The sequence below is a fragment of the Mustela nivalis genome (genome assembly GCF_964662115.1).
Source record: "Mustela nivalis genome assembly, chromosome: 7".
NCBI lineage: Eukaryota > Metazoa > Chordata > Mammalia > Carnivora > Mustelidae > Mustela > Mustela nivalis.
Window position 1 is genome coordinate 147,022,108 of NC_139026.1, and position 25,246 is coordinate 147,047,353.

General features: G+C 53.0%; 1 protein-coding gene across 3 annotated transcripts in view; it reads left to right on the forward strand.

Annotated features, from left to right (window-relative positions):
- Positions 1–25,246, forward strand: part of DIP2C (disco interacting protein 2 homolog C) — a 347,914-nt gene that overhangs the window by 280,244 nt on the left and 42,424 nt on the right. For 2 of the 3 annotated variants that reach the window (XM_082739775.1, XM_082739776.1), the window contains 5 exons: positions 305–416; positions 504–613; positions 12,215–12,345; positions 20,918–21,086; positions 22,888–23,058. In XM_082739775.1, the coding sequence (XP_082595901.1) occupies positions 305–416; positions 504–613; positions 12,215–12,345; positions 20,918–21,086; positions 22,888–23,058 (693 nt within the window). Of the gene's footprint in view, positions 1–304; positions 417–503; positions 614–12,214; positions 12,346–12,913; positions 13,437–20,917; positions 21,087–22,887; positions 23,059–25,246 lie in introns of those variants that run through there. The other variant, XM_082739777.1, reaches the window with a different exon arrangement.

Genomic DNA, 25,246 nt, shown 5'->3' on the forward strand with positions numbered 1-25,246 from the left:
CCAGGACCCCAGTGCAAGGCCTGACCCACCAGATCCCAGTCCAGGCTCCCCCTTGCCAGGACCCCAGTGCCGGGACTTCTCGCTCAGAAATCCTGGGGCTGGGCTGGCTCCAGGGCTAGGGAGGTGGTGTGGCCTCTACCCTCTAGTTCTGGAAGTAGGATTTCAGCTCCTTGGGGATGGTGCTGTTGGTGCACTGGGACTGGGGAGCCCTGGAGAGAGGAACTCCTCACCCACAGCACCCGGAGAGGTGCTGGGAGGCCCGACGGCCCTGCGGACTGGAGTGAGCAGCGCTTTCTGCCCGCAGGTGAGTCGCTCCGCCTGCTTGATGACGACACAGCTCATCTGCAAGTTGTTGCGGTCCAGGGAGGCGGCAGCGGCCGTAGACGTCAGGGCCTGGCCCCCCATCCTGGACACAGGTCAGTCCTCAGGCCTGCCAGACACTTGCATGGGCTCGTCTGCTTTTCCACTGGGTCAGAGATACTAATGCCTTTGTTTTGCTCCAGACGATTTGCCAAAGAAGCGGCCTGCCCAGATCTACAAACCTTCCAACCCAGACACACTCGCTTATCTCGACTTCAGCGTGTCCACAACCGGGATGCTCGCCGGAGTGAAGGTGAGAAGCCCGGTGCGCACGCTGTGCGGTCCCAAGCCGCTCGGGGCCGTCCCCGGTGCTCGTCTGGGAGTGGGACTCTAGCACGGGCTAGAAAGGGTGCGGGCGAGCAGCACATGCCCGCCCTTCCTGAGGCTGCGGGACCGTGAGCTAGGCTGGCCGATTCTTCCCACACGTTCCAGCTAGTTCTTGGGTGTAAACACAGCCTCATCAGCCCCTAGCAAAAGCCACACGTTTTCCTTCCTTGCTGGGTCTCAAACCCCAGTGCTCTGCTCTAAAACGCTGGGCACTGGGGTTTCTTGCCCTTTTAGCCTGCGTTCTGTCCTGGCTGGCTGACCACTGACCCTCGTTCCTACCAAAGAATGGAGCTGCAGGTGACCCTTGGACACCTTGGGGGTTAGGAGCACCCCACCCTGTGTAGTCGAAAATCCATGTAAGACTTTTGACGCCCCCAGAACTTAGCTCCCAGGAGTCCGCTGTTGACCGGAGGCCTTACCAGGGACATAAACAGTCCATTAGCAGCTAATTTGGGTGTTCTGTGTATTATACAGTGTGTTCTCATGGTAAAGTCAGCCGGGGGAGAGAAAATCGTGCTGAAAAAGTCACGAGGGAGAGAAGAAACGTTTACAGTGCAGCCCTGCAAGAAACCTGTGTGCCGGGGGGCGGGTGCTCCCACTCCCGTGCTGTTCAGGGACGTGCTATGGCTGGCACCTCACGAGGACCCTCAGGGCGCGGGCGGTGTCCCTGTCATGGGACTGGGACTCCCCAGTTTCAGGAAGCCCTTGGCCCACCCTCACGGTCTGACCCTCCATTGGTGTCATTCACCTCAATTCTCTTTCTCTGCTGTTTTCTCCATTTTTTTTTATTGTTGTTAGATACACTTAACATAAATTCACCAACCTGTGGTTCAGTTGCATTAAAAAGCCTCACGCTGTTGTGGGCGTCCCACCGTCCGCCCCCAGAGCTCGCCGCATCTTGTGAAACTGACACCCCTGTTGGCCAAGAGCCGCCCCCGCAGCACCCACATCTTCCTCCGTCTCTGGGATTTTGACGACTCTGGGGCCCCACAGACATGGAGTCCTGCGGCACTGTCCTTCTGTGCGTGACTCGTTGAAAGTACCGTGATGCCCCAGGGGCTCAGCTGTGCTGCTGCGGGGTCCGAACTCCTTTTTAAGGCTAAGTGACATTCCATTGAACGTGTTCCCACTGGGCCTGTGCATTTGTCTGTCAGCGAACAGTAGGCTTGCTTCCAAGGGTTGGCTCTTGTAGGAGACGCTGCTGCTGTGAGCAGAGATGTCCACGCGCCTCTCAGGACTCTGATTCAGGGACGCCTGGCGGCTCAGTCAGTGAAGCGTCTGCCTTGGGCTCAGGCGTCCTGGGATTGAGCTCCCCGAGGGGCTGTCCACTCGGCGGGGAGCCTGCTTCTCCCTTTCCCTCTGCCTGCGTCTCTGTCTGCTTGTGCGCTCACTCTCCCTCTCTGTCAGATGAATACATGAAATCCTAAAAAAAAAAAAAAAAAGACACTGATTTTAGGTCTTCTGGGTAATGCCATTTTGGACCATATGTATGGTCACTGCGTTTTTGATCTGGGAGGGAACCGCCATGCTGTTTTCCGTGGTGGCCACACCATCCCCCTCCTCCCCCTGCCTCCAACAACTCTCAGCGTTCACTGGTTTGGTTGTTGTTTCATAACCGTAACTATCCCGAGGGACGCGTGGTGCCACCCCACTGTGGTTCGGGTGGCACTTCCCTCGTGATCAGTGATGGTGAGCGTCTTCCCTGGTGGTCAGTGATGTTCAGCATCTTTTCCTGCAGACAGTGGTCACTTGTCCATCTTCTCTGGAGAAGTATCTGTTCAAGTCCTTTGGCTCAAGTTGCTTGATTTTTGTCGTTGTTGTTGAGTCTTGACAAATTCTCTGTACATACTGTATATAAAACCCCGAACCCTCGCCTATCCTGTGGGTACTGTCTTTTGATGAACAAAATTCTTTAATTTTCATAATGTCCAATTTTCTTTTCTGACCTATGCTTTGGTCACATCCAAGAAATCATTGCCAAACCCGTGTCGTAAAGCTTTGTCTCGTGTTTTCTTCCGGGAATTTTATTGTGTCGCGTCTTACATTTCAATCTTTGATCCAACTCGAGTTGATTTTTCTGAAACCACTAGTTATTTGGCTTTGGGTAAGGGTCCAGCCTCATTCATCTGCATGCAGAGATCCAACGTTCTTAGCACCATTTTGTTGGAATGACTGTCTTGTTCCTCATTGAATGGTCTTGGCACCTTTGTAAAAAATCAGCTGGCCATAAATGCAAGGGTTTTTTTTTTTTTTTCTGGGCTCTGTATTGTGCCCTATTGATCTGTGCATCAGTTTCTGTCCCTACGCTGCACTGTTCTGAGTACTGTGTGTTTGTGGGAAGCTTTTAAATCCGGAAGTGTGTGTTCTCTGACTTCATTTTTTAAGATTGTTTTGGCAGTCAGATTTCCTGGAGATTCTGTTTGACGTTTACAATGCATTTTCTACTTTACAAAAAAAAATCATTGAAATTTTTTTTATTTAAATTCAATTAGGCAATGCATAGTACATCATCAGTTTTTGGCCTAATGTTCAATGATTCATTAGTTGCAGATAACACCCGGAGACAGCACTGAGTCCGCGTTGTCTCAGACAGAAGCGACATCTATGAATATGGTAGACATTTCCATTTATTTACGTCTCAGGCAGGAGCGACATCTATGAATATGGTAGACATTTCCATTTATTTACGTCTCAGACAGGAGCGACATCTATGAATATGGTAGACATTTCCATTTATTTACGTCTCAGGCAGGAGCGACATCTATGAATATGGTAGACATTTCCATTTATTTACGTCTCAGACAGGAGCGACATCTATGAATATGGTAGACATTTCCATTTATTTACGTCTCAGACAGGAGCGACATCTATGAATATGGTAGACATTTCCATTTATTTACGTCTCAGGCAGGAGCGACATCTATGAATATGGTAGACATTTCCATTTATTTACGTCTCAGGCAGGAGCGACATCTATGAATATGGTAGACATTTCCATTTATTTACGTCTCAGACAGGAGCGACATCTATGAATATGGTAGACATTTCCATTTATTTACGTCTCAGACAGGAGCGACATCTATGAATATGGTAGACATTTCCATTTATTTACGTCTCAGGCAGGAGCGACATCTATGAATATGGTAGACATTTCCATTTATTTACGTCTCAGACAGGAGCGACATCTATGAATATGGTAGACATTTCCATTTATTTACGTCTCAGGCAGGAGCGACATCTATGAATATGGTAGACATTTCCATTTATTTACGTCTCAGACAGGAGCGACATCTATGAATATGGTAGACATTTCCATTTATTTATGTCTTAATTTCTTTGGCAACATTTTTTTTTCTTTCTTTTTTTTTCTAAAACTTTCTTTTAGTTAACATAGGTGTTATTTGCCCCAGGGGTACAGGTCTGTGAATCGTCAGTCTTACACACTTCACAGCACTCACCATAGCACCATACCCTCCCCAATGTCCATAACCCCACCCCCTCTCCCGACCCCCCTCCCCCAGCAACCCTCAGTTTGTTTCATGAAATTAAGAGTCTCTTACGGTTTGTCTCCCTCCCGATCCCATATTGTTTCATTTTTCCCTCCCTTCCCTCCACAACCGCCCGCCCTACCTCTCAGATTCCTCATATCAGAGAGAGCGTATGATAAACGTCTTTCTCTGACTTAGCGTAATACCCTCTAGTTCCATCCCCATTTGTTGCAAACAGCAAGATTTGGGGGGTTTTGATGGCTACATAGTATTCCATTGTGTATGCGCCACATCTTACTTATCTGTGCATCTGTTGACGGACCTCTGGGCTCTTTCCACAGTTTGCCAATTGTGGACACTCTTCAGCAATATTTTATAGTTTTCATGGTACAAGTCTTGTACCTCCTTGATTGGGTTAGTTCCCAAGCATTTGATGCTTTGATGGGTTAGTTGCCAACCATTTGATGCTTTGATGCTGCTGTAAGTAGACTTGTTTTAATTTTTCTTCAGATTTTTCATTTAATGTGTAGAAATGCAAGTGATATTTGCTTAATGACTTCTTATCCTGCCACTTTGCTGAATTTATGATTTTTTTAATAATTCTTATGTGAAATCTTTAGTGTTTTCTCCATATAAGTTCATTTTACCTGTGAACAGAGATCATTTTACTTCTACTTTTCCAACCTAAATGCCTTGTGGTTATATTTCTTACCTAATGGCTTGGGCTAGAATTTCTAGTACGATGCCGAGTGGACAGGGTGAAGACAAGCATCCTTGCCTTATTCCCGACTGTAGAGCTACAGCTTTGGACGACTCAAAACCACCAAGTATGATGTTCTCTGTCTTCTTCGTATGTGGCTTTGGTTATGCTGAGGCCCTTTTTTCTATTCCTAGTCTATTGAGTGTTTTTATTTTAAAAGGTTTTTAAATTTTGTCAGACGCTTTTTTTTACATCAATCAAGATGATCATATGGGTTTTTACACCCTTTGTTCTTCTAATGTGACATATTGATATTTTATTTTTTAAAGATTTTATTTATTTATTTGACAGGCAGAGATCACAAGTAGGCAGAGAGACAGGCAGAGAGAGAGAGGGAAGCAGGCTCCCCGCTGAGCAGAAAGCCCGACTCGGGGCTCGATCCCAGGACCCTAAGATCATGACCTGAGAGCTGAAGGCAGAGGCTTTAACCCACTGAGCCCCCCAGGTGCCCCTGATTGATGTTTTAAAAGAGTTTAAGTAATCTCTACACCCCGTGTGAGGCTCAAACTCACAGCCCTGAGGTCAGGAGTCACATGCTCTTCTAACAGCCAGGCAGGCGCCCCCCTGCATTGATTTTTCATATGGAAAGCCAACATTGCCTTCTAGGAATAAATCCTACTGATGTATAAGCCTTTGAATATGCTACCAAATTGAATTAGTACTGTTTTGAGGATTTTTGCGTCAGTGTTCAGCAGGGATATTGGGCTGTAGTCTTTTGTTTTCGTAGTGTCTTTGGCTTTGGTATCCGGGTTATGCTGACCTTCAAGAATGAGTCTGAACTGTCCTTTCTCTTTAGTGTTTTCAAAAAGTTTGAGAAGGACTGGTATTAGTTCTTTTTTTTTAGATTTATTTATTTATTTATTTATTTATTTATTTATTTTAGAGAGAAAGCACGCACATTCGGAGGAGGGGTACATAGAAGAAGAGGGAGAAAGAGTCCCAAGCAGACTCCCGGCTGAGTGAAGCCTGATGTGGGCTCAGATCGTGAACCGAAGCGAAATCAGAGAGTCAGAGGCTTAACCAGCTGAGCCACCCTGGTGCCCCGCTATTAGTTCATCTTAAATATTTGGTTCATTTTAGCAGTGACGTCGTTGGGTGTAAGGCTTTTCATTGTCAGTAAATCTTCTTTACTGATTTGATCTTCTTACTACTTGTAAGTTTATTCAGATTTTTTATTCTTCATGATTTAGTCTTGGTAGGTTTTGTGTTCCTTTTTGATAATTAGTGTTTCAGTTTCCATGAAATGCAATTTCTGTTCCGTATGGGTCGCGCAGTGTGCTGGTGCACAGCTGTTCACTGCTCTCTCATGATTAATCTTACTTCTGTAGCATCTGTAGGAAATGTTCCTACTTACATTTCTGATTTTAGTATAATTTCAGAGTTCCCTCCTGTTTTCTTAGTCCATCTAGCTAAAGGTTTGTCTGTTTTGTTGATTATTTCAAAGACCAAGCTTTTGCTTTCATAGATTCTCTTTCTCCACTCTATTTGCGTATCTCTGCATGACTCTGTTATGTCCTTCCTCTTGCTCTGACTTCAGTCTGTTCTCGCTCCTTCAGTTGTGAGTTAGGTTCTTGGTATGAGCTATATCTTGCTTTTCTTTTTTTTTTTTTTAAAGATTTTATTTATTTATTTGACAGAGAGAAATCACAAGTAGATGGAGAGGCAGGCAGAGAGAGAGAGGGAAGCAGGCTCCCTGCTGAGCAGAGAGCCCGATGCGGGACTCGATCCCAGGACCCTGAGATCATGACCTGAGCCGAAGGCAGCGGCCTAACCCACTGAGCCACCCAGGCGCCCTATATCTTGCTTTTCAACATAACTGTTTTATATAAACTTCTGCATTGCTTGTGTTGTGCCCTGTAAGTTCGGGGATGTTGCACCTTCATTTGCATTTGTGTCTGAGTATTTTCTGATTCTCCTTGTGGGGATTTAGTGCATTTTATAAATTTCAGAAGTTGTGGGTTTTCTGGTTTTCCTTCTGTTACCAACTCCTAACTTCCTCCTCTTGGGTTTGGAGAAGGTACTTCATACAGTTTCTATCTTTTTTAAACTATTGAGACTTAATCTGTGGCCTGAAATGTGGTCTGTGTTGGAAAGTGACCCCAGCGCTCTTGAGAACAGCGTGTCCCGTTGTGGGTGAAGGTGATCTCTGTCCCCCGCGTCTCTGCTCTATCGGGTTAAGTCCCGTATTTTCTTATTTTTTTATGTGTCTTCTTTCTGGTTGTTCTGACCACTATCGAGAGTGGCTGTTGAAGTCTCTGTTGCTGGAGAAACGTCAACTTCTCCCTTTAGTTTTGTCCATTTTGGCTTCATTTGTCGATGGTGCTTCGTCATTGGACTGTGTGTTGCCTGATGCGTGGATGTTCACAATCGTCACATCTCCCTGCTGTGCCGAACCCTGTGTTAATACGTGACGCCCCTGCCCGTCCCGTGCAGTCCCTTCGGAATCTGCGTGTCTGATACTAGTTTAGCAGCCTCTGCTCTCGTTTGGTCACTCGGCGTGGAATGCCGTTATCTGTTCTTTCACTTTCGAGCTATTTCTGTCTTTTGATCTAAAATGAATCTCTTGGGGGCACCTGGGTGGCACAGTTGGTTGGGGGTCCAGCCCTTGGTTTCGGCTGGGGTCGTGGTCTCCAGGTCATGAACCCCAGCCCCGCCCGCGACACAAAGTCTGCTCACGTTTCTGTCTCCCTTCCCCCGCCCCGTCCCTGAGCCTTGCTCGCTCGCAAATAAATCAGTCTTTCTACAAAATAAACAAAATGAGTCTCTTGTAGGCAGCATATGGTTGGGTCGTGTATTTTATTCACTTTGCCAGTTTCTGGCTTTGGAGAGTTCATCTGTGTTCGTTACAGCGGCTGCTGGGAAGGAGGCACTGCTCTGGGGCACCGGGGTGACAGTTGATTCAGTGTTCATTTTGGCTCAGGTCACGATCGCAGGGTCGTGAAATCGAGCCCCGTGTCGGCTCCCCACTCAGCAGGAGGTCGCTGGAGCCTCTGTCTCCCTCCGCTCCTCTCGCTCGCACTCGCTCCAAAACAAATCATTGTTTCTCAGGGAAGGGACGTCGGCCGTCTTGCTCATTAGCTTCTGTGTCTTACACCTTTCCTGTTACTCATTTCCTGCATTGCGTTTTGCTTGTGCTTAGTTGGTCTTTTGTAGTGAAACATTTGGATTCCTTTCTCATTTCCTTTCGTGTATCTCCTACGGGTTTTGTCTTTGAGGTGCCCATGGGGATTGGTTGGGCAACCCGCAGTTGTCACTCTCCAGTTTGGATTGTCCCTGCTTCATTTCAGGGGCACAAAAAATGGCTCCATCTCTGCCTCTCAGTTGCTGCTGTCTCCAAGTTGTGTCTTTACGCACTGTGTGGCCCAAAATGTGTAGTAATTATTCTTTTAAATACATTGATTTCTTAGTTATGGGGAGGTGGAATTTAAACCCAAAGTTACAGTAATAGTTTTTTGACTGATAATTGCTTTGTTTTCGCATGTTAGTCTCTTAAATCACGTAGAAAATGCAGGGTAGAGTTATAAAGTATTCTTAGGAATATACTAGCTTTTTAAAGACTCATTTATTGGTCTGAGCGGTGGGGGGAGAGGGGGGCGGGGAGGGCAGAAGGAGAGCCAGTCTTCCTGCTGAGCGCGGAGCCCGCGTGCGGTCCGTCTCGCGACCCGGGGACCGTGCCCCGAGCTGCCGTCACCCGACTAGACACCCAGGTGAGCCAGGATCACGATAACTTTTTTTTTTTAAGATTTTATTTATTTATTTGACAAAGAGAGATCACAAGCAGACGGAGAGGCAGAGAGAGAGAGAGAGAGAGGAGGAAGCAGGCTCCCCGCTGAGCAGAGAGCCCGATGCGGGGCTCGATCCCAGGACCCTGAGATCAGGATCACGATAGCTTTTGTGGTTGCCTCGTGCTCACCTTCACTGAGACCCGGATTCATTCAGACGACTTCCCGCTGCATCCGGGGTCTTTGTGTTTCAGCCTGCAGGACTTCCCTGAGCCTCTCCTGGCCGGTCCGAGCGTCGTCAGGGCCCACGACTGTCTCCTTCATGCCCATGTCTTCATTTTTCCAAAGTTGATTGCCACTGCCCAAGCTTTCCCCTGGAAGCTAAAAACCTTAGCAGGTTCCAGAGCTCAAAATAGTTTCCTCCGTTTCTGCCCACGCAGTTGTTGTCTGGTTGCTCTGGAGACGTCTTCCCAGAACCCTTTCCTTCGCCTGTCAGTGGACTCTGCGGTGCCGCACAAATAAAGTGGGTATGAAAGAAAACAGTCTTCAAAAGCCTTTTGAAGACTCACTCGCTTGAGAGAGAGTGTGCACCAGCAGAGAGGGGCGGGCCGGGGAGAGGCTGTCTGGAGGAGGCGCCCCGCGGAGCAGAGCTCGGCCTGGGGCTCGATCTGCCGACCCTGAGATCGTGACCTGAGCTGAAATCGGAATCGGTCACTTCACTGACTGGGCCACCCGGGCACCCCTTCAAAAGCCTTTCGGAGTCCAGCTGTCTTCTCAGTCCAGGATAAGTGGCTTGCCCAGTGCCGCAGGCGGCCCGAGCCTCCCCCGGTCACCGCCACAGGGCAGCACACGCGGATTCTCCGGTTTTCACCGTCTGCAGAGGGGCTGCCGCGTCACCTCTCCATTCGGTACAGGCCCTTCTGCTTGAAAGAGCGACCTGTGCGGGTACCTCAGTCATTCTACTCCGTGGAAGTCTAAGCACTCGTAATCCTGGGGAGACCAGTAACGAGGCTTTCTCTCAGATTTACAAAAGCTTCCTGTTTTAAAGATGTGTTTATTTTAGAGAGCGAGAGAGTGGGCGCACGGGGGGTGGGGGCAGGGGGAGAGAGAACCTCCGGCAGACTCCCTGCTGAGCGTGGAGCCCTGTTCGGGGTCCATCTCGTGACCCTGAGACCACAACCTGGCGCGAAACCAAGTTAACAACTTCACCGATTGCACCACTCAGGTGCCCCGCAGGTTTGTGGAAGTTCTTACTGAACTTCTGACATTTAATTTGTGTGATGAGTACCGGATTCGAAACACTGTGATGTCATGTAACGAAAGCCCGTCTGCCTCGAATCCCAAGAGGCGTCAACCCAGCGGAGATCACCTGGTTTACAGTCTTGTCCCTTCTGCCTCTTTGGTTGCCATTGGCACCATGTTTCTTGGGATTGTTCGTTCGGTATCAGCTCTTGGACAAGAATGTCATCAAGTATTCCATCAAATACCCAGAGTGGAGAGAGAAGTCTCCCCGTAAACCGTTTTCTCCACCAAGGGCTCTGCGTGACGTCTGGTTCCGCGTCAGACCCCTGAGCACAACTTGGCGTTCTGTTCGAGCGCTCTGCCCCTGACTCGTCCGAGGTGTCCCTCGGACTCGGGCGGTTCCTGGTAGCGCCTGCACCAGGTTTGCGCAACGTCGACAAGGATGTGGTGTGGGGGCCCCACGTGGCCCCTGCTGTTCCCCTCAGCTCCGTCACCCTCTGGGCTCCCGCACGGACGTGTTAGAGCTGTGACGACTCTCCCCTCCCCCGAGTGTGCTTGCTTTCGGGGGGCCGTGCCGCTGACGCTCGCTCAGGTTGGGGACGCTTCCTTTGCCATCAGCCAGTCACACCGCACGGGAAAGTAACCCTTCCCGTGAGAAATCCCAGCCACGTCCGAGAAACAAGTGCGGATGCGCTCAGCCCCCACCTGAGCACGTGTGTTCTCGGTGTCTCAGAGCAGGCCATGAGGGCTTGTGTTTGGGGCTTATGGAAAATGGGTTCTTAATCCAGGCACAATTCTGTCTTCATGAGACCAGACTTTTTCTTCCTGCCTGGGCTGCAGGTCTGTGGTGTCCGCAGGGTCCAAGACGGTGTTGAACTTGGACCTGAGACCTTCAGCCTTCCTGGTGGCTTTTTTCTTCGTCTGTGACCTTGCCACTGTGATGAGATCTGTTCATGCTCACTCACCTGAAGACCCAGAGCCCCGTGTGAGCCCCAGGGCACAGGGAGAGCCCGTTCTCTGCTTCCCTTGGGCTCTCCAGGAGCTCACGGCCCTGCCATTAACAGAGTTCTCTCTCAACTTCCCATGGGGTCACCAGGTTGGACACTGTGTTTTATTGTATTTTATAGTCCGAGCACCTAATACAGAGCCCGATGCAGAGCCTGTCCTTGGTCGGCACATGCTGTTCGCTGAGCTGAGCTCGAGCTCGGTGCCTGTGCAGAGCGAGGTTCGGGGAGGCTCACTTCAGTGAGAATGTGGGTCCTCTGGGTGATGAGGGTTTTGTTAACTCGCGATCCGTTAGGTGGGAGGTTCAAGGAACGTTTCATAAACCCAGTGTTGTTTCTTCTTTAAGCCAATGTGGCTTTAAGAGCAAACCCAGAGGAGCCACTCATGTGTTAGATTCTAGAGCAATTCTGTGTCACCTTCTGTGACCTCCGTGCAGCACCCACGATGAGCCCCGCTGGCCGGAACGTGGACCCTGCTCCCACGTTCATGGCACGAGCGTCCCCCGTCCTGGCTCGTCTTCCCGGCTGCCGGGGCGACTAATGGTGCTTTTCCCAGATGTGGGGCTGGGTCTGCCTGCGTGGGAGGGGCCTCGCTGCCGCCTCACACGGCTCAGCCCTGGGGCACGTCGGCTCCAGGGAGCTAAAGACACGTCTGAGACCATGAACTTGGAGAAGTTTTCCTTTTCCTCTCAAGTTGGATTGGCCAGTAAGTTTCTGTGAGAAAACTGACTTTATCCGATATGTTTACCGTATTATGTAATCCCTCATGTGCAGTCTGGCTGGGGGCGCCTTCCTGTCCCCTCCGTCACGCGGGGCAGGGGGAGCGTGGCAGCTGGCGTGTGACTTGTGCGCCTCCCGCCCCCGGCCGTGACCCAGCTCGGGTGTGTGTGACCGTCAGCAAACCGCCTTCTCTGAGCCCGGCTCCCTGATCACAGACCTGGGACGCCCGCCCCTGTGCCCACGGGCCTTGTCGCATGGCAGGCGTGTGCAAGTCAGACGTGGCCCTGGCCCGGAGGGGGGCCCGAGCCCTCGTGCGTCCCCACTTCCTTGCGGCACTGCGGGACCGCAGGACAAGCCTTGATGTGCTGACCCGCCTCTCGAGGGCCGGACACGGCTCCTTCGGCTGCCGGATTGCCAGGTCCGGGGGCCCCAGAGGAGCCGTGTGTGGGCGTTGCAAGCAGGAGGACCGCCGGGAGTGGCCGCCCAGTCCTCCCGCACGGCCGGAGCTGGCTTCCGCCGCGGCCTTTCTGTGCCCACCCGGGGCGCTGGGGGTCGGGCCCGGGCACTGAGGGTGGCCTCGCTGTCTTGCAGATGTCTCACGCAGCCACCAGTGCCTTCTGCCGTTCCATTAAGCTGCAGTGTGAGCTCTACCCCTCTCGAGAAGTGGCCATCTGCCTGGACCCGTACTGCGGACTCGGGTTCGTCCTGTGGTGCCTGTGCAGGTGAGTGAGCCCCGAGCGCCGTCAGTCACGTCCGCGGTGGAGACCGTCTCCCGAGCAGACGGCAGTGGCGGTGGTGGGGGCTACCCCTCCCGAGGGGCGGGCGCGGCTGACTGACGGCTGGGCCACTGTCCGGTCCCGTCAGCCCCGCGCTCGGGAGGAGCAGGCATGTCGCGGTGGCGCCCACGCTCCACAGCGAGGGCTGAGACCCGCACAGACCCCAGGCCTGGCTCCTTCTGGTCGGGGCCGGCGAGGCTTCGGTTCTCTGCCGTGAGCCCCGGTCTGGGGTGTGGACTAAGTCGGTGGGCACGTCAGGCTCCCTCCTGCTTCGGGCACCAACGTGCCATGGGCGGGAGGGACTTCATCTGCAGGAGGGCGGGGGCCTCCCCATGAGCCCCCCAGGGCCGGCCGGGAGTGGGCTCAGCAGGGTCTGTGGGGACGGGCGCACGGGCAACCACACCGGCATCTCCTCGGACTCTACACACGTGTTCGCTGTAGACATGGAGGGAGCGCGGCGTAGCGCGGAGAACGGGACGACCTCAGTGACCGGACCGCCTCGTGACGCCAGCAGGTGCGCGCATGGACGGTGGCGTACGTGCGGTCTTCGGGTCGTCCTCGCTGGAGGCATCTGGAAGAACGTGACGGACGCCGTGGGACAGCCAGCGCCGCCGCCCAGCTCCCCAGAGACCCGCCTTCGGACGGTCCCGTTTCGTCTTTCCTGGCAGTTTTCTCTGCCCCCGTGTTCCGTGCGGCACTTTCAAGCAGCTGCGAACGACGCGATGTCCCCATAAGCCGCTGAGTGTGCACACGGTCTCATGACCGTGCCTCCGTGTGGGTGTAACAGCGAGATGCTGCCGTTGAGCGTGGCCACCACCTCCTTGCTTCCCCGTGGTCTCTCACAGCTTCTCTCAGGCCCTGCCGGGCACCTTGGAAAGCAGTTGTTCCTACGCGTTCATACTATGTAATAGTACCAAGTAGGATTAAAACTCAGTCCTGTGTCTTTGAAAAAACCATTTTTGGAAAAAAAAAACTGAATTTTTGCAATTCGTTCTAATTAGAACAATTAAAGTTTTGAGAGGGCAAATTCAGTTAAATTATTTAGTGATTGTTGCTCACTGCACAAGGCATCGTATCACGGGTCCGTGTGCTAGGGCGGTAGTTCAGAGCACAGCATTCCAGCAGCAGGCCAGGTGACAAGGATGCCTGTCCGGAGCCACCCACTTTAGAGGGGACCGTGTGTCCCTTGGCAAAGGTGCCGGTGGGTGGAGAGCTTTCCCACCCCAGGGCTTGCCGTGCCTAACCCTCGTGAGGTCCCCGGAGAGACCGCCTGGAGGCGGGGACCTGACGGCTTGACATGCAGGAGCAGGGCCGCGCTGGGGCTCAGGGCAGCGGCTGTGAGGGGCCCGCAGCTGACGGGCATCTTCCCTGCAAACTCGCTCCGACGTCCCGACAGTGTCCGCAGCAGTAGGATGAGCGCACGTAAGAACTGGACACTGCTTCCTTCTGGAGTCCCTGCAGAAGCAGACCCAGACAAACTGGCCGACAAGCCCGACCTGGGAGCGTCTCCCCAGGAGAGCAGAGGATGCCCCGTGCCCGTTTGTGCCATGGACACTGCTGTCCTCTCTGATGAGCACGCGTTCCCTCAGGAAGTGGCCGGTGCAAGGCCGGTGCAGGGAATGCTCAAGGTGAACCGGCATGTCCTTTCGTGCGAGGAAGCCCGTGTGCTGGAGGGTGACGTGTCCTTTGGAGGGGCTCCCGCTGGTCAAATTGGGGACATTTCAGCATCAAAATGAAAGATTAAAGGAGATAACACTTGGAATAAAATAGGAAATTATCTCACTGTTCAGACAGATGAGCAAACTGAAAGCTTGGTTGATAGAGTGGACTTCTAGAAAACAGAAAGATGGGGGCACAACCTTCACAGCAGAGACACAGGGCCTTTGGGCATCACCCAGAGAGCTGCGGTGAGGGAAACAGCCTCACGTCCAGGGTCCTCCTGACAAAGACCTTCCCTGAACCACTGAGCCCAGAGAGCTTCAGGCCCGGCTGAGGGATGCCGACGGCTGCTGTCTGTGACCACGACCGCCAGGGTCAGTGTCACGGGAGCCCTGAGGACCCCGGCGGGCAGGCGAATGGCGTCTGCCTACGAGTCTCCGAAAGGTCTCCTTTCTCTGTAAAAGTCACTGTCAGGACAACCGGCAAACAAGTCCGAGGCTTCGGGGATGAAATGTATCCGTTTCCCGATTTTGACATCTTTGTTGGTCATAAGGAGAAAAATAAACTTGTTTCCTGGAAACACCTGCAGACGTATTTGGGGCTGATGGCATCTTAGGTCAGCGTCCCCCCTCAGGTGATTCCTAGGGGGAAAGAGTTATTTCTACTTAGAAGTTTTCTGTAACTTTGCAATGGTTTCAACAATTCTAAAAAGTTTAATACAAACGGTTTTTTGTGTCTTCATCCTAAAGTTTCCTTCACTCATAAAATAGAGGATTATTTCTCTGAGAATCATGATAAAACAATTGTTTCAAAACACTCTTAATGATCTTAAGTATATATTTTAAAAATTTTTTTTGAAGATTTTATTTATTTATTTGACAGACAGAGACCACAAGCAGGCAGAGAGACAGACAGAGAGGAGGAAGCAGGCTCCCCGCTGAGCAGAGAGCCCGATGCAGGGCTCGATCCCAGGACCCTGAGATCATGACCTGAGCCGAAGGCAGAGGCTTAACCCACTGAGCCACCCAGGCGCCCCAAGATCAAATATATCTTAAAAAGGATTTCCAATTATTGATAATCATGGGTTAGAAGTTTTAATATTGTTAAAATGGAAATTCTCCACAAATAAATCTAGAGATTTTGTGTAATTCCTGTCAAAAATATCAACAGGACTTTTTGGGTTTTGGGTTTTTTTTTTTTTTTTTGGAAGAAGTGGACAACTTTTGTTGTGCACAATATCTAGAACCATCTTGGAGTAGAGTCACAAAGTTGGAAAACTCAGACTTCCCAATTCCAGCACCTACTGCAGTACCCAGTCCGGGGCGGGCTGGCGCGGATGTTGCAGGAAGGCAGATGCAGGAACAACGGCCCGTGAAACAGAATCGGAGGTCACGACGCTGGGCCTCCTCTGTGTGGTCACGTCATTTCTCAGCAAAGGTACTGCGGCAGGTCAGGACGAAAGGGTAGTGTTCTCAGTGGATGATGCTTGGGATTGTGGGACTTTGACGTGCAGGAAGATTCAACTTGGACTTTGCATCATATAGATAAACTCGCAGTGGGTTGCAGACACTGGTGCAGGAGCTAAGACTTTGAGAAGAAGACAGGAGTCAGCTTTCATAATCTTGAATCAGGCAGAGTTCTCAGATGTGGTGCCAGTGGTACAGTACATAAAAGAAATCACGAAAATGTGGCTTCAATAAAATTAAAAACGTGGGCACACCAGAGACACTCTGAAGGAAGTTGGAAATATGAGCCGCAGACCAGGTGGAAATGTGCAAATCATGACCTGGTAGAGTCCCTCCAACCAGATACAGAATGAACTCTCACAGCTCAAGAAGATGATGTACACCATGATTTGAAAATGGGCAACAGGTTTGAGTAGACATTTCAGCAAAAATACACAGATGACGTACAAGCACATGAAAAGATGTTTCACATTTTTTAGGGAAATGCAAATTAGAACCAATGAGCTAACACGTCATACCCACCCCAGCCCATACAACCGCAAACCCTTGAGTAATGAGGCTGAAGAACTTGTATTTTCCAGTTTCAACTAGACCACAGAGCAGCAGTAACCAAGGGTGCGCAGAGACTGGAAGTCTAGGCTGTTGGCGGGAAGGTGAAATAGTGAAACCCCAGTTCGGCACGTTCTTAAGTTGAACTCAGTATGTCCCAGCAGTTCTCCTAGACGTTTTTCAAAGAGAAGGGAAAACATTCAAAGCTGTGGCGTGTGAAATGCCCCAGTGGCCTTCGTAAAAACAAGACAGAAAGAGAAAGACGCAGTGCACAGGTCCGCCCGCCGGTGAGGGGATGTTGGTTCATGCCCACACGGTGTGATGCTGCGGTCCTGTGGCTAAGCCTCGGAAACAGCCAGGAAGAGAAAGACGCCAGACTTGGAAGACCACACATTCCATGATTGTGTCGCTGACACCGTTGACAGGAAGTGTCTGGGACAGGCCACTCTACGGGGACGGGGAGTGGAGCCGCGGGGCTGGGGGCGAAGCAGGCCGGGGCCCATGGGGGCTGGGAACATTCTGGAACTGTGTTGCAGTGAGGACGCAGCTCTGCAGATGGAGAAAACCTTCCAGTCCCGCACCTCATACGGCGAGGGATTCATGGTGCGCCCGTGGTGCCTCAGTAAGACTCTTTGAAACAAGAGAACAGCCTGTCATCGGGGTCAGTGACGCGCACCTGCGGACGGTGCCCGCCCACGGCAGGGTGACGGTGTTGTGACGAGCCAGTGCCTGTGCCCAGGTTCTGATGGTTGGTTTTCTCGGCTTAATAAGCTGAAATCACCAAATGACGGGTGTGAAATTTTATGTGTCAAAACGTCTTTTTCCTCCTAGTCAGCCATGTTTTCCTTTTTTTAAATAGACGATTTTTCAGACCAGTTTGAGGTTCGCAGCAAAACTGAGTAGAAGTTGCAGAGCTTTCCCGCAGACCTCCCACGGCCACGCACGCACCACCTCCCCCGTCATCAGCATCTCCTGCCCGGGTGGGACTTCTTTATTTTTTTTTTTTTAAGAATCTAGGATCCTAGTTGATGCGTTGTCGTGACCAGAGTCTGACTTACGTCAGGGTTCACTCTACAGAGAGCTCAGAGACGGACTGGTCTGTGGCCCAGGAGCAAAGTCCATGCAGCAGAGCCAAGGTCCTCTCTTCAGCAAGGGGCACGGGGACAACGGTGTGTCTGTGTGCCAGAAAAGTGGGTCTTAGACCCACAGAATGTGCCAGTGGGTCAAAAAAAGGCACAGACTTTACCGTCTTCACAAGAATTCGCTCAGAGCGGATCTTAGACCTGAATGTGAAACATGAAACCATTCATCTCCTAGAGGGAAAAACCCAGATGACTTGGGCCACGGTGGTGACTTCTTAGACATGACACCAAAAGCCCGTGACCTGTGATAAGATGGACTTCATGCAAATGACGGTTCGCCGTCAGGAGAACCAAGAGGCGAGCCACAGATGTGGACAAAATACTCCTCCGTGTCTCCTTAATCACCTTGTTCTGTCCAAGGTTTGCATCTAGACGAGACTCGCTCTGGTTACAGGAATTCTCAGGGACTCCTCGTCCTCAGTACAAGCAGCCTGCTGCCCGGTAGGTTTGCCCTGTCTGAGGATGTGTTTGTGGCCGGTGCCCAGAGATTGGTACTGGTGAGTCAGGGAACCAGGGCGTCGACCTTGGCTGGGCTGAGCAAGGGAAGGGCGCGTAGGAAGTGGTTCCGTCTGTCCTCTATTGCCGACACTTGTTAACTTGGTTCCTAACGTCGAGTCCCATCCGGTTGGTGGGAATGAGGAGAGAGGCGCACCCAAACTGATTTTCCCAAGTGTGTTTACTCTTCTCCAGCCTCGAACTCCGCACGGGGTCCCCAGCCCTCTCGTGGGGGACGGCTGTGATCTGGCAGATCGCTCGTCCTGACGCTTGTTCTCAGAAAGCTAATCTGGCTGTTCTGCACTTTGCTTCCTGCATTTTGGATCTCCTTACATAGAACCTACAAAATAAAACCCTGGGAACAATACAGAGATACGTTGTCATCGGTAAGAGGAATGTCGTGGTCAGGTTCTACCCGCACTTTGACGCCCTCAGCTGAGGGGCTCGGACGTCCTGAAGGTGTGGGCATGAGCATCGGAAGCGCCAGTACCCACAACCGCATGAATCTGAGCTGCCGTAAAAACCGTGCAGGGAGACCTGGTTGGGTGTACTGTCGACCCGGCTCGTGGACAGGTTGAGTAACCTCTGCCCCAGCACTGCGGAGAAGCGGCCGCGTGCTCCCCGCCGGGAAGGAGTGTGACGTGCGGGCTTGTCTGCCTTGTGCGGGAGCCATGCTTGATCCCTAGGATCGTTCTTGTGCGTTTAGCGGAAGAAGATTTTCTGTTGTGCTTGGTTCTTTCTCCTTCATGTCGGCGTTAACATGTCCACCACCAGGCAAGCCTCTCCTTCAGAGGAACAGCGCGTGTGTGCTGCGCCTGGAAGCTCGGCAGGGGACAGACTGGGAGGCTCTGCCCAGGGCTGCAGAACGAACGCCGGCCTCCACCAGCCAGGCCACAGGGGTTGCCCCGTGTGTATGTCCAGTTCCCAGGGGCTGCCTGCCGCCGGGGAGAGAGCGTTGTGTCTTACAGCCCTGGGGAAAACGTCCGCACAAACGCTCCTTGGGACCTCTGGGCGTACGGGGCGGTGGCGTCCCTTGGCCCCAAGACACAGGGGCGCAGCTAGGGAGATGCCTGGTTTGTTTCAGGCTCCACGTGTATGATTCTCTGAAGGTTACTTGGAAAATAACATGGTACGCCTCAAAAGTGAGACCGTGGATAGGACACGCCAGCTTCCCACACCTGACGGAAACTGCTTTTCGAGAGCCTCGGCTCTGGACAGAAGGACGTCTGCAGCAGTTTGTTTCCACAAGCCACGTCGCCGGGTGTTCCTGGCGGTGGTTGCCGCGGCAGCTGTAGGAACCGGGGCGGGGCTTCCCGACGCATAAAGATGCGTGGTCGTGCTGTTTGGGCTCCTGAGTAACCTTAGTAGAAAGTGAGCTTCAGTGATTAGAAATGATTAGAAATTAATGAGTTCATTTCTGCGAGACAGACGTTGCAGAAAAGCTGACAGAATGTCGAGTGCTACAGTCATGGGCACGGGTCTTCCCTGGTTTGCCACACTGACCCCAAGGGAGACTTCCTGCCCCGTCCCGGAGGCGGTGCCGCTCTGGGTGAGCATGCGGCCCACAGAACGTCTATAGTGGCAGGATTGCAGAGGACATGTGGAAGTCGGGCTGTCCTGACCCTCTCCAGGTGGCTGAGAACCACCTTGTGTCCTCGGATCTCGGCACATTTCCTCCCAGCTCGACCTGGAACTGCCTCTGACTCTGTTCTGGGCTGTGGGCAGCCCTTTAAACAGAGTGTCTGTCCCCAGATTTCCTTTCTCAGAAGGGTCCAGGAAGATCCAGACATCCTCGTGAGTGAACTCCGCCCCCCCTCGTGAGTGACCCAGCATCCTTCTTCGAGTCACACGGTTCCCTCCCGCACTGGCTCACCGTCTGGAGTGCGTGCGGCCGCTCAGCAGCGGGGCCTGAGCGCTCACCAGCTGGTGGGGTTTGTGGTCTTGCTGGGAAGTGAAGGACCCGGTGCTGCAGGGGGTGGTTGTGTGTGTGAGGGAGTGACGTCCTTGACAGAAGCCTCGGAAAGCTGTCGGGACCTGGCGTTAACCGTGGAAAGGGGTGGGGGGCGAGGAAGAGGCCACACCTGCGAGGGTGAGCAGGTCACAGGTCGAGGTGGGGTGAGGGTCCAGCTGGCCGCTGGCTGGTGGCCCCTGAGCCCTCATGTGGCATCAGAGCCAGGTCCTTCGGGAAGGGGCCTCTGAGCATAGCAATGGGCCAAGGCACTTCCCAAAGCAAAAACAGGGTCTTGGACGGGTATTTACTGCAAGTACCGAGAGCCTCCGAGATCTGCTGAAGGTCTTGTCCCTCACTCGGCCAGCACCCCGAGGGGGTTGGGAGGAAGTGGTGGGACCCGGGTGCTCGGCTCAGGGTGTAGAGTTTCCTCTAAATGCCCCCTCTCAACTTAGCATCCGTTCCTCCCTGGAGGAAGTACCCGGCTTCGAAGGAGAAATTGGTTTACTTGGGACTTTCTGTTACTCACTCAACCAACAGTGGCCGTTGACTCTGCTTTGAGAGAGGCCTGTGTGTGTTTCCTACAAGGTTTCCTGCTGCTTCCTCTGCTGTCCCTTCATGGGCGACCAGACTAATCAACCTTCCCGGCTTAGACATTAACTTGAGTTAAGCAGAAGAGCGAGCCACGCAGGATTATGAGGTCTTATCCCAAGGTGCACTATTGGATGACATTCGTGCTTTCTGAATTGTAGTTTCCAACAGGCAGGGCTTTAAGATTCCTCCATCTGTAATGCAGCAAAAGCCAACTGTTTAAAAAAAAAAAAAAGGAAGGAAGAAAAGAAAAGACACAGGATGCCCGGCTGGCTCAGCAGAGTGCGTGACCCTTCCTGGCGGGGCCGTGAGGTCAAGCCCCGCGCCGGGCATAGAGATCACAAGAGTGGACAAAAGACTTCATTCGACCTCCCTCCAAAGAAAACATACATTCTTATAAAAGCAACCTGCGTTCCCTGCATTTTGCAAGCCTCGGGGTCTAGAGGGTTCAGGTGAGCTCCCCGAAAGGCGGTCACTGAACGGGGACTCCTGTAGTCCTCTCGTGCCTCGACAGAACCTTTGTGACGCACTTTGTGTTATATTTGCAAAGCCGAGGGGCCGTGGCAGGGTCCCCCTGCCCCCCGCGAACGGACAACAGGCGCGTCACAGTTGCGCCCTCACACGCGCTCCCGTGTCTCCCTCACACGCGCTCCCGTGTCTCCCTGCAGCGTGTACTCCGGGCACCAGTCCATTCTCATCCCGCCTTCCGAGCTGGAGACCAGCCCTGCCCTGTGGCTTCTCGCCGTGAGCCAGTACAAAGTCCGGGATACGTTCTGCTCCTATTCAGTGATGGAACTTTGCACCAAGGGGCTGGGCTCACAGACGGAGTCCCTCAAGGTAAGCCGCCCGTCCCAGGCCTCAGAATGCTTTGGGGAGCATGTCCGAGCGTCCTGGGGCGGCACCGTGTCCCGGGCCGTGGGAAGGGCTCCTGAAGCAAAATAAATGTTCACAAAAACCAAACTGTAATCCGCTGTCCCCTGAAACTCCCCAAACCGACTCCACGTGAAAACTTGGTCTTATAAGGTGAATAACTTCCCACGGCCAGGCTGTGCACTCCACACCCTCGGTGTCTGTGATGCCATCAGTTCTGCCGCAAAGGCCCCAAACTGCTTTTCCTTCTGTGGGTGAAGTTGGTTTTATTCTGATGCTGGTGTTCAAGCCGGAGGGTTGAACTTAGCCACTCGTTTTTGTTTCCCTGGAAGACCCTGCGTCCGAACCAGAATAGTAGCGTTTCCCTCCGTACAAGTCAGTAGCGTTGGAAAGACGCATTTTCGTGCTGAGGTAGTCGTCACCCGTGTAAGGAGGGGGTGGTCACACGACCGGGGTTGATTTACACTCCAGCGGCTGCCCACTGTCTGTACACCCAGAGGGACGTCTTCGTGTATGCACAGGTGACATTTGTGTGTCCGTGTGTAGGCACATGCGTCATCTATGCACAAGTAAAGCATTACGTTTTTCTCCCGAATTTTGTTTTCTTGTTTGGACCTGACGCAGTGAGCTTGAACAAGAAAACACGGCACAATAATGTTGATATTAAGCTACATAAACAAATGTATAATTGCTTGAAATTATTAATGTGTTTAGGAAAATAGACTTATAAGACATGATTATTTCCGCTTATATTATTTTATAAAATGATTATGTATTTCCAAGCCCTTGACGTACTGATTGACTGAACCGTACGACCGGCTTTTGAGCTAGAAGGCCCTGCTGTTAGGGAAGAGGAATTGTAAGCTGCAGAGCAGTCCCGTGCCCTTTCCACGTCCCTACACGTGATCCGTTTCGGAGCCAAGGTTTGGATCTCTGGCTCCAGGAGCTCTGCCTCGAGACCTGGGCCACACGGCCTCCCCGAAGACACACGTGCGTCCCTCAAGCACCGGAGTCACCCAGCTGGAGTGTTTTCTGTGTGACTCCGTGCGTGTGAGATCAGATCTGTGCAGGAACCTCCGGGGCCAGAGTGCTGCGCCCCCCGAGCTAGGGCCCCCTGCAGCGTGCAGGAGGCTGAGTCCCGGCCCTGAGCCCAGGCTGCAGAGCAGGGCCCGGGGCGGGGGAGGGGGTGTGGGGTCCAGCCTGTGGCGGTCGTCCTTCTGCGGCTCCTGTTCCGCTGGAGACTCACTCGCCACCCGCCTCCCTCCCCCACCCCTGCAGGCCCCAGCCCCAGAACCCCGTGCTCAGCTCCCCGAGGTCCTCCTCTGAGCCCTGCCGCCATGCTCCGTCGACTGGCTGCGGTGCCGACCCGAGCTGAGCTCAGTCCGTGCAGTCGTCAGGTGGAACGGGCCTGAGCGTCGTGGCACTTACCGGAGCGCCGTGTTTGCGACATGGTGCAGACATGCTCCTTTTCCGCTCTGTATCGGGAGTGGGTTTTCTCATCTCTGTCCAGGCTGTGCTCACAGGCGTGTCTTGCTTCCCAGAATGCTTTCCTGTCATCATTTCGTCCAGGTCTGCGTCTCCCTGTGTCCTCGTGCTGCACCTTCTGTTCTTAAACACGGCCGGGCCGGGCCGGGACAGTGGAGCGACAGGGACACGCAGAGCCCCCGGAGTGATGTCCGTGCAGAGTCCGTGTTGCGTGTATCCATCGGGTAAGGAGGCCCCACCCCGGGGCCCCGGAAGGCTGACCTCTCACTGCCGTTACTTGCAGGCACGAGGACTGGACCTGTCGCGCGTGCGGACCTGTGTGGTGGTGGCCGAGGAGCGGCCTCGGATAGCGCTCACGCAGTCCTTCTCGAAGCTCTTCAAAGACCTGGGTCTGCACCCGCGGGCCGTGAGCACCTCCTTCGGCTGCAGAGTGAACCTGGCCATCTGCTTGCAGGTGGGTTTCCTCGGGGCCCGGCACTGCTCCCGCCGGAGAGTGACGTTGAGGTGCAGGCGCTCCGCACAGGGTCGTTTCTGTGGCCGACGCTTGGCCAGTGTGGAAGATACCTTGTAGCCTGATGCGTGTGGCGGGTGCACACTTGTTTGGTTGCTTGTGTTTTCTTTGTCTTTCTTTTTTTCTTTTTCTTTTCTCCGTCTGCATTTGTGAGTAGCCGTTACTCAGAGCTAGCATTCCGAGCTCTCACTTTGTCCTGGAACGTTTTCACGTCGGTCCCATGAGTAGCGGTTGGCCCAGACCCCTGAGGTCAGGTGTTTTAGAAAGAGTGTGTGGGAGACAGACGCTTCGTTGTGGCAACAATGCCGCGTCCTGGAGGAGGAGTGCCCGGCACCGTGGGCAGGTCCGGGGGTGGGCGGCCGTGGCGGCTTCTACAAGTGGCCCTGGCAGTTCCCAGCTGCGTTTCCAGGGCGCAGGCGTGGGCAGCCCCCGCGGGTCCCCTGCAGGAACCGTGGCTGGAGAGCGCATGTTCGTTTGTGTCTCCTCCATGAGCCGCTTGCCACCGTCCTCCTGTTCCTTTCTTCCTTCGACCCTTACCACGGGCACTCCGTGCCGACCACCAGCCAGGGCCGGGGCGGGCCGCCAGCGAGGAGGAACGGGGCATGCCCACGTGCCCTTCCCACAGCCCCCCTGCTGCAGGCAGTCCTGGGCACGGCTGCAGACTTCGGTCCTCTGACACACCGGCAGGGTAGGAGTGCCACTCACCCGGGGGCCGGAACGGAGCTCAGCTCAGGTCGCCTCCCGGTCTCCGTGCTGCCCACCCACTGTCCCCCAGTTCCTGCTCGCAGCTCCCCCAGGGCTGACCGTGGAACGCTCCCGGGCGGCCCCATACCCACCAGCGCCCCCTGTGCTGGGACGCCTCCGCAGAGGGTGGCTGAGAACCGGCTCTTCCCATGTGACCCAGCAGATGAGGTCACCCCAGAAACACTGGCTACAGAAGGCATTTTGTTGGGTTTTTATTTTGATTTTTTGAATTTCCTACTACATCCAAAGTGGCGCGGCTGTCCTGGCCCATGGCGCGGTTTTCAAATCTTGGCAGCATCTTTAACCATTTGTGTACGATTTACATTTTTTCACACCAGTTTGCTTTATTCTCCACTCATTTTCAGCCAATTTTCCTTTTTCCTGGACGGCTAGCATTGGAAACTAGCTGCAAGTGTCAATGTGTCTGAGGGTAGAGATGAGGGGCACCAGGACGGGGCCGTGCAGTCCCCCAGCCACGGCCACCCTGCTCAGGGTGAGGGTGCGTCAGGAGGACCTCACGTTCTGGCTTCGAGGAGGCAACAGAGCTTGTGTGCTGTGCTAGATGCAGCAGCCCACAGTCCCACACCACAGGGTCCCTGCATCTCTAGGGGACACCCCACAGTCCCACACCGCAGGGTCCCTGTAGCTCCCGGGGACACCGCAGGCATAAGGTAGCCTTGTGTCAGCCCGAGTCAGATTTTCCTCTGAACCTCCCTCACACTCCGTGAGGTGTAAGCGGACATACAGTTTTCAGTGAGCGAGTAAAACACTCCTCGTAAGAACCAGTCAGAGGGTGCAGAGTGACTGGGACACAGGGGGTCACAGAAGGCCTCCGCAGCGGGCAGCGGGGCAGCAAGGTCCCCCCAGGAAGCCGGAGGGCAGGGGCAGAGGCCTGGAGGCAGAGCTGGTCAGTGGAGACATTAGTTTTCTTATAATTGTTCCAAAAATTAGAGCGTGTGAGATGGCAGCAGGAAGCAGCAGAGCCCGCGGTCTGAGCAGAGACCGTGTCGTGCTCCCTGCTGTGCTTCTAGGCAGCCTGACCCACAGGAAGTGCCTAAGGAGGTTTGTGAAGTATTCTGAGACTGGATTTTTATGAATGGGTCGGCAAATAAGGGAAAGCCTAATGGTTCAGAATTTCTTACAGATTGATTTTTTTTATAAAGGAGTATTTTAGAAAAGAAATCAGAAAATACAGATCAGCCCACAAATAAATGATAGACCTGTAACTCCACCCACCCAGAAATAATCACCATTAATCCCTTGATGTAAAAATATCAGAAACACAAGAAGCTACAATGTTCAGTCCCAGACTCCGAACCAAAATGTTTAGAGGCATCGGGAAGTTGAGTCTTTCCTTCGTGGCAGAGCTAGCAGAGTTCCGGACACT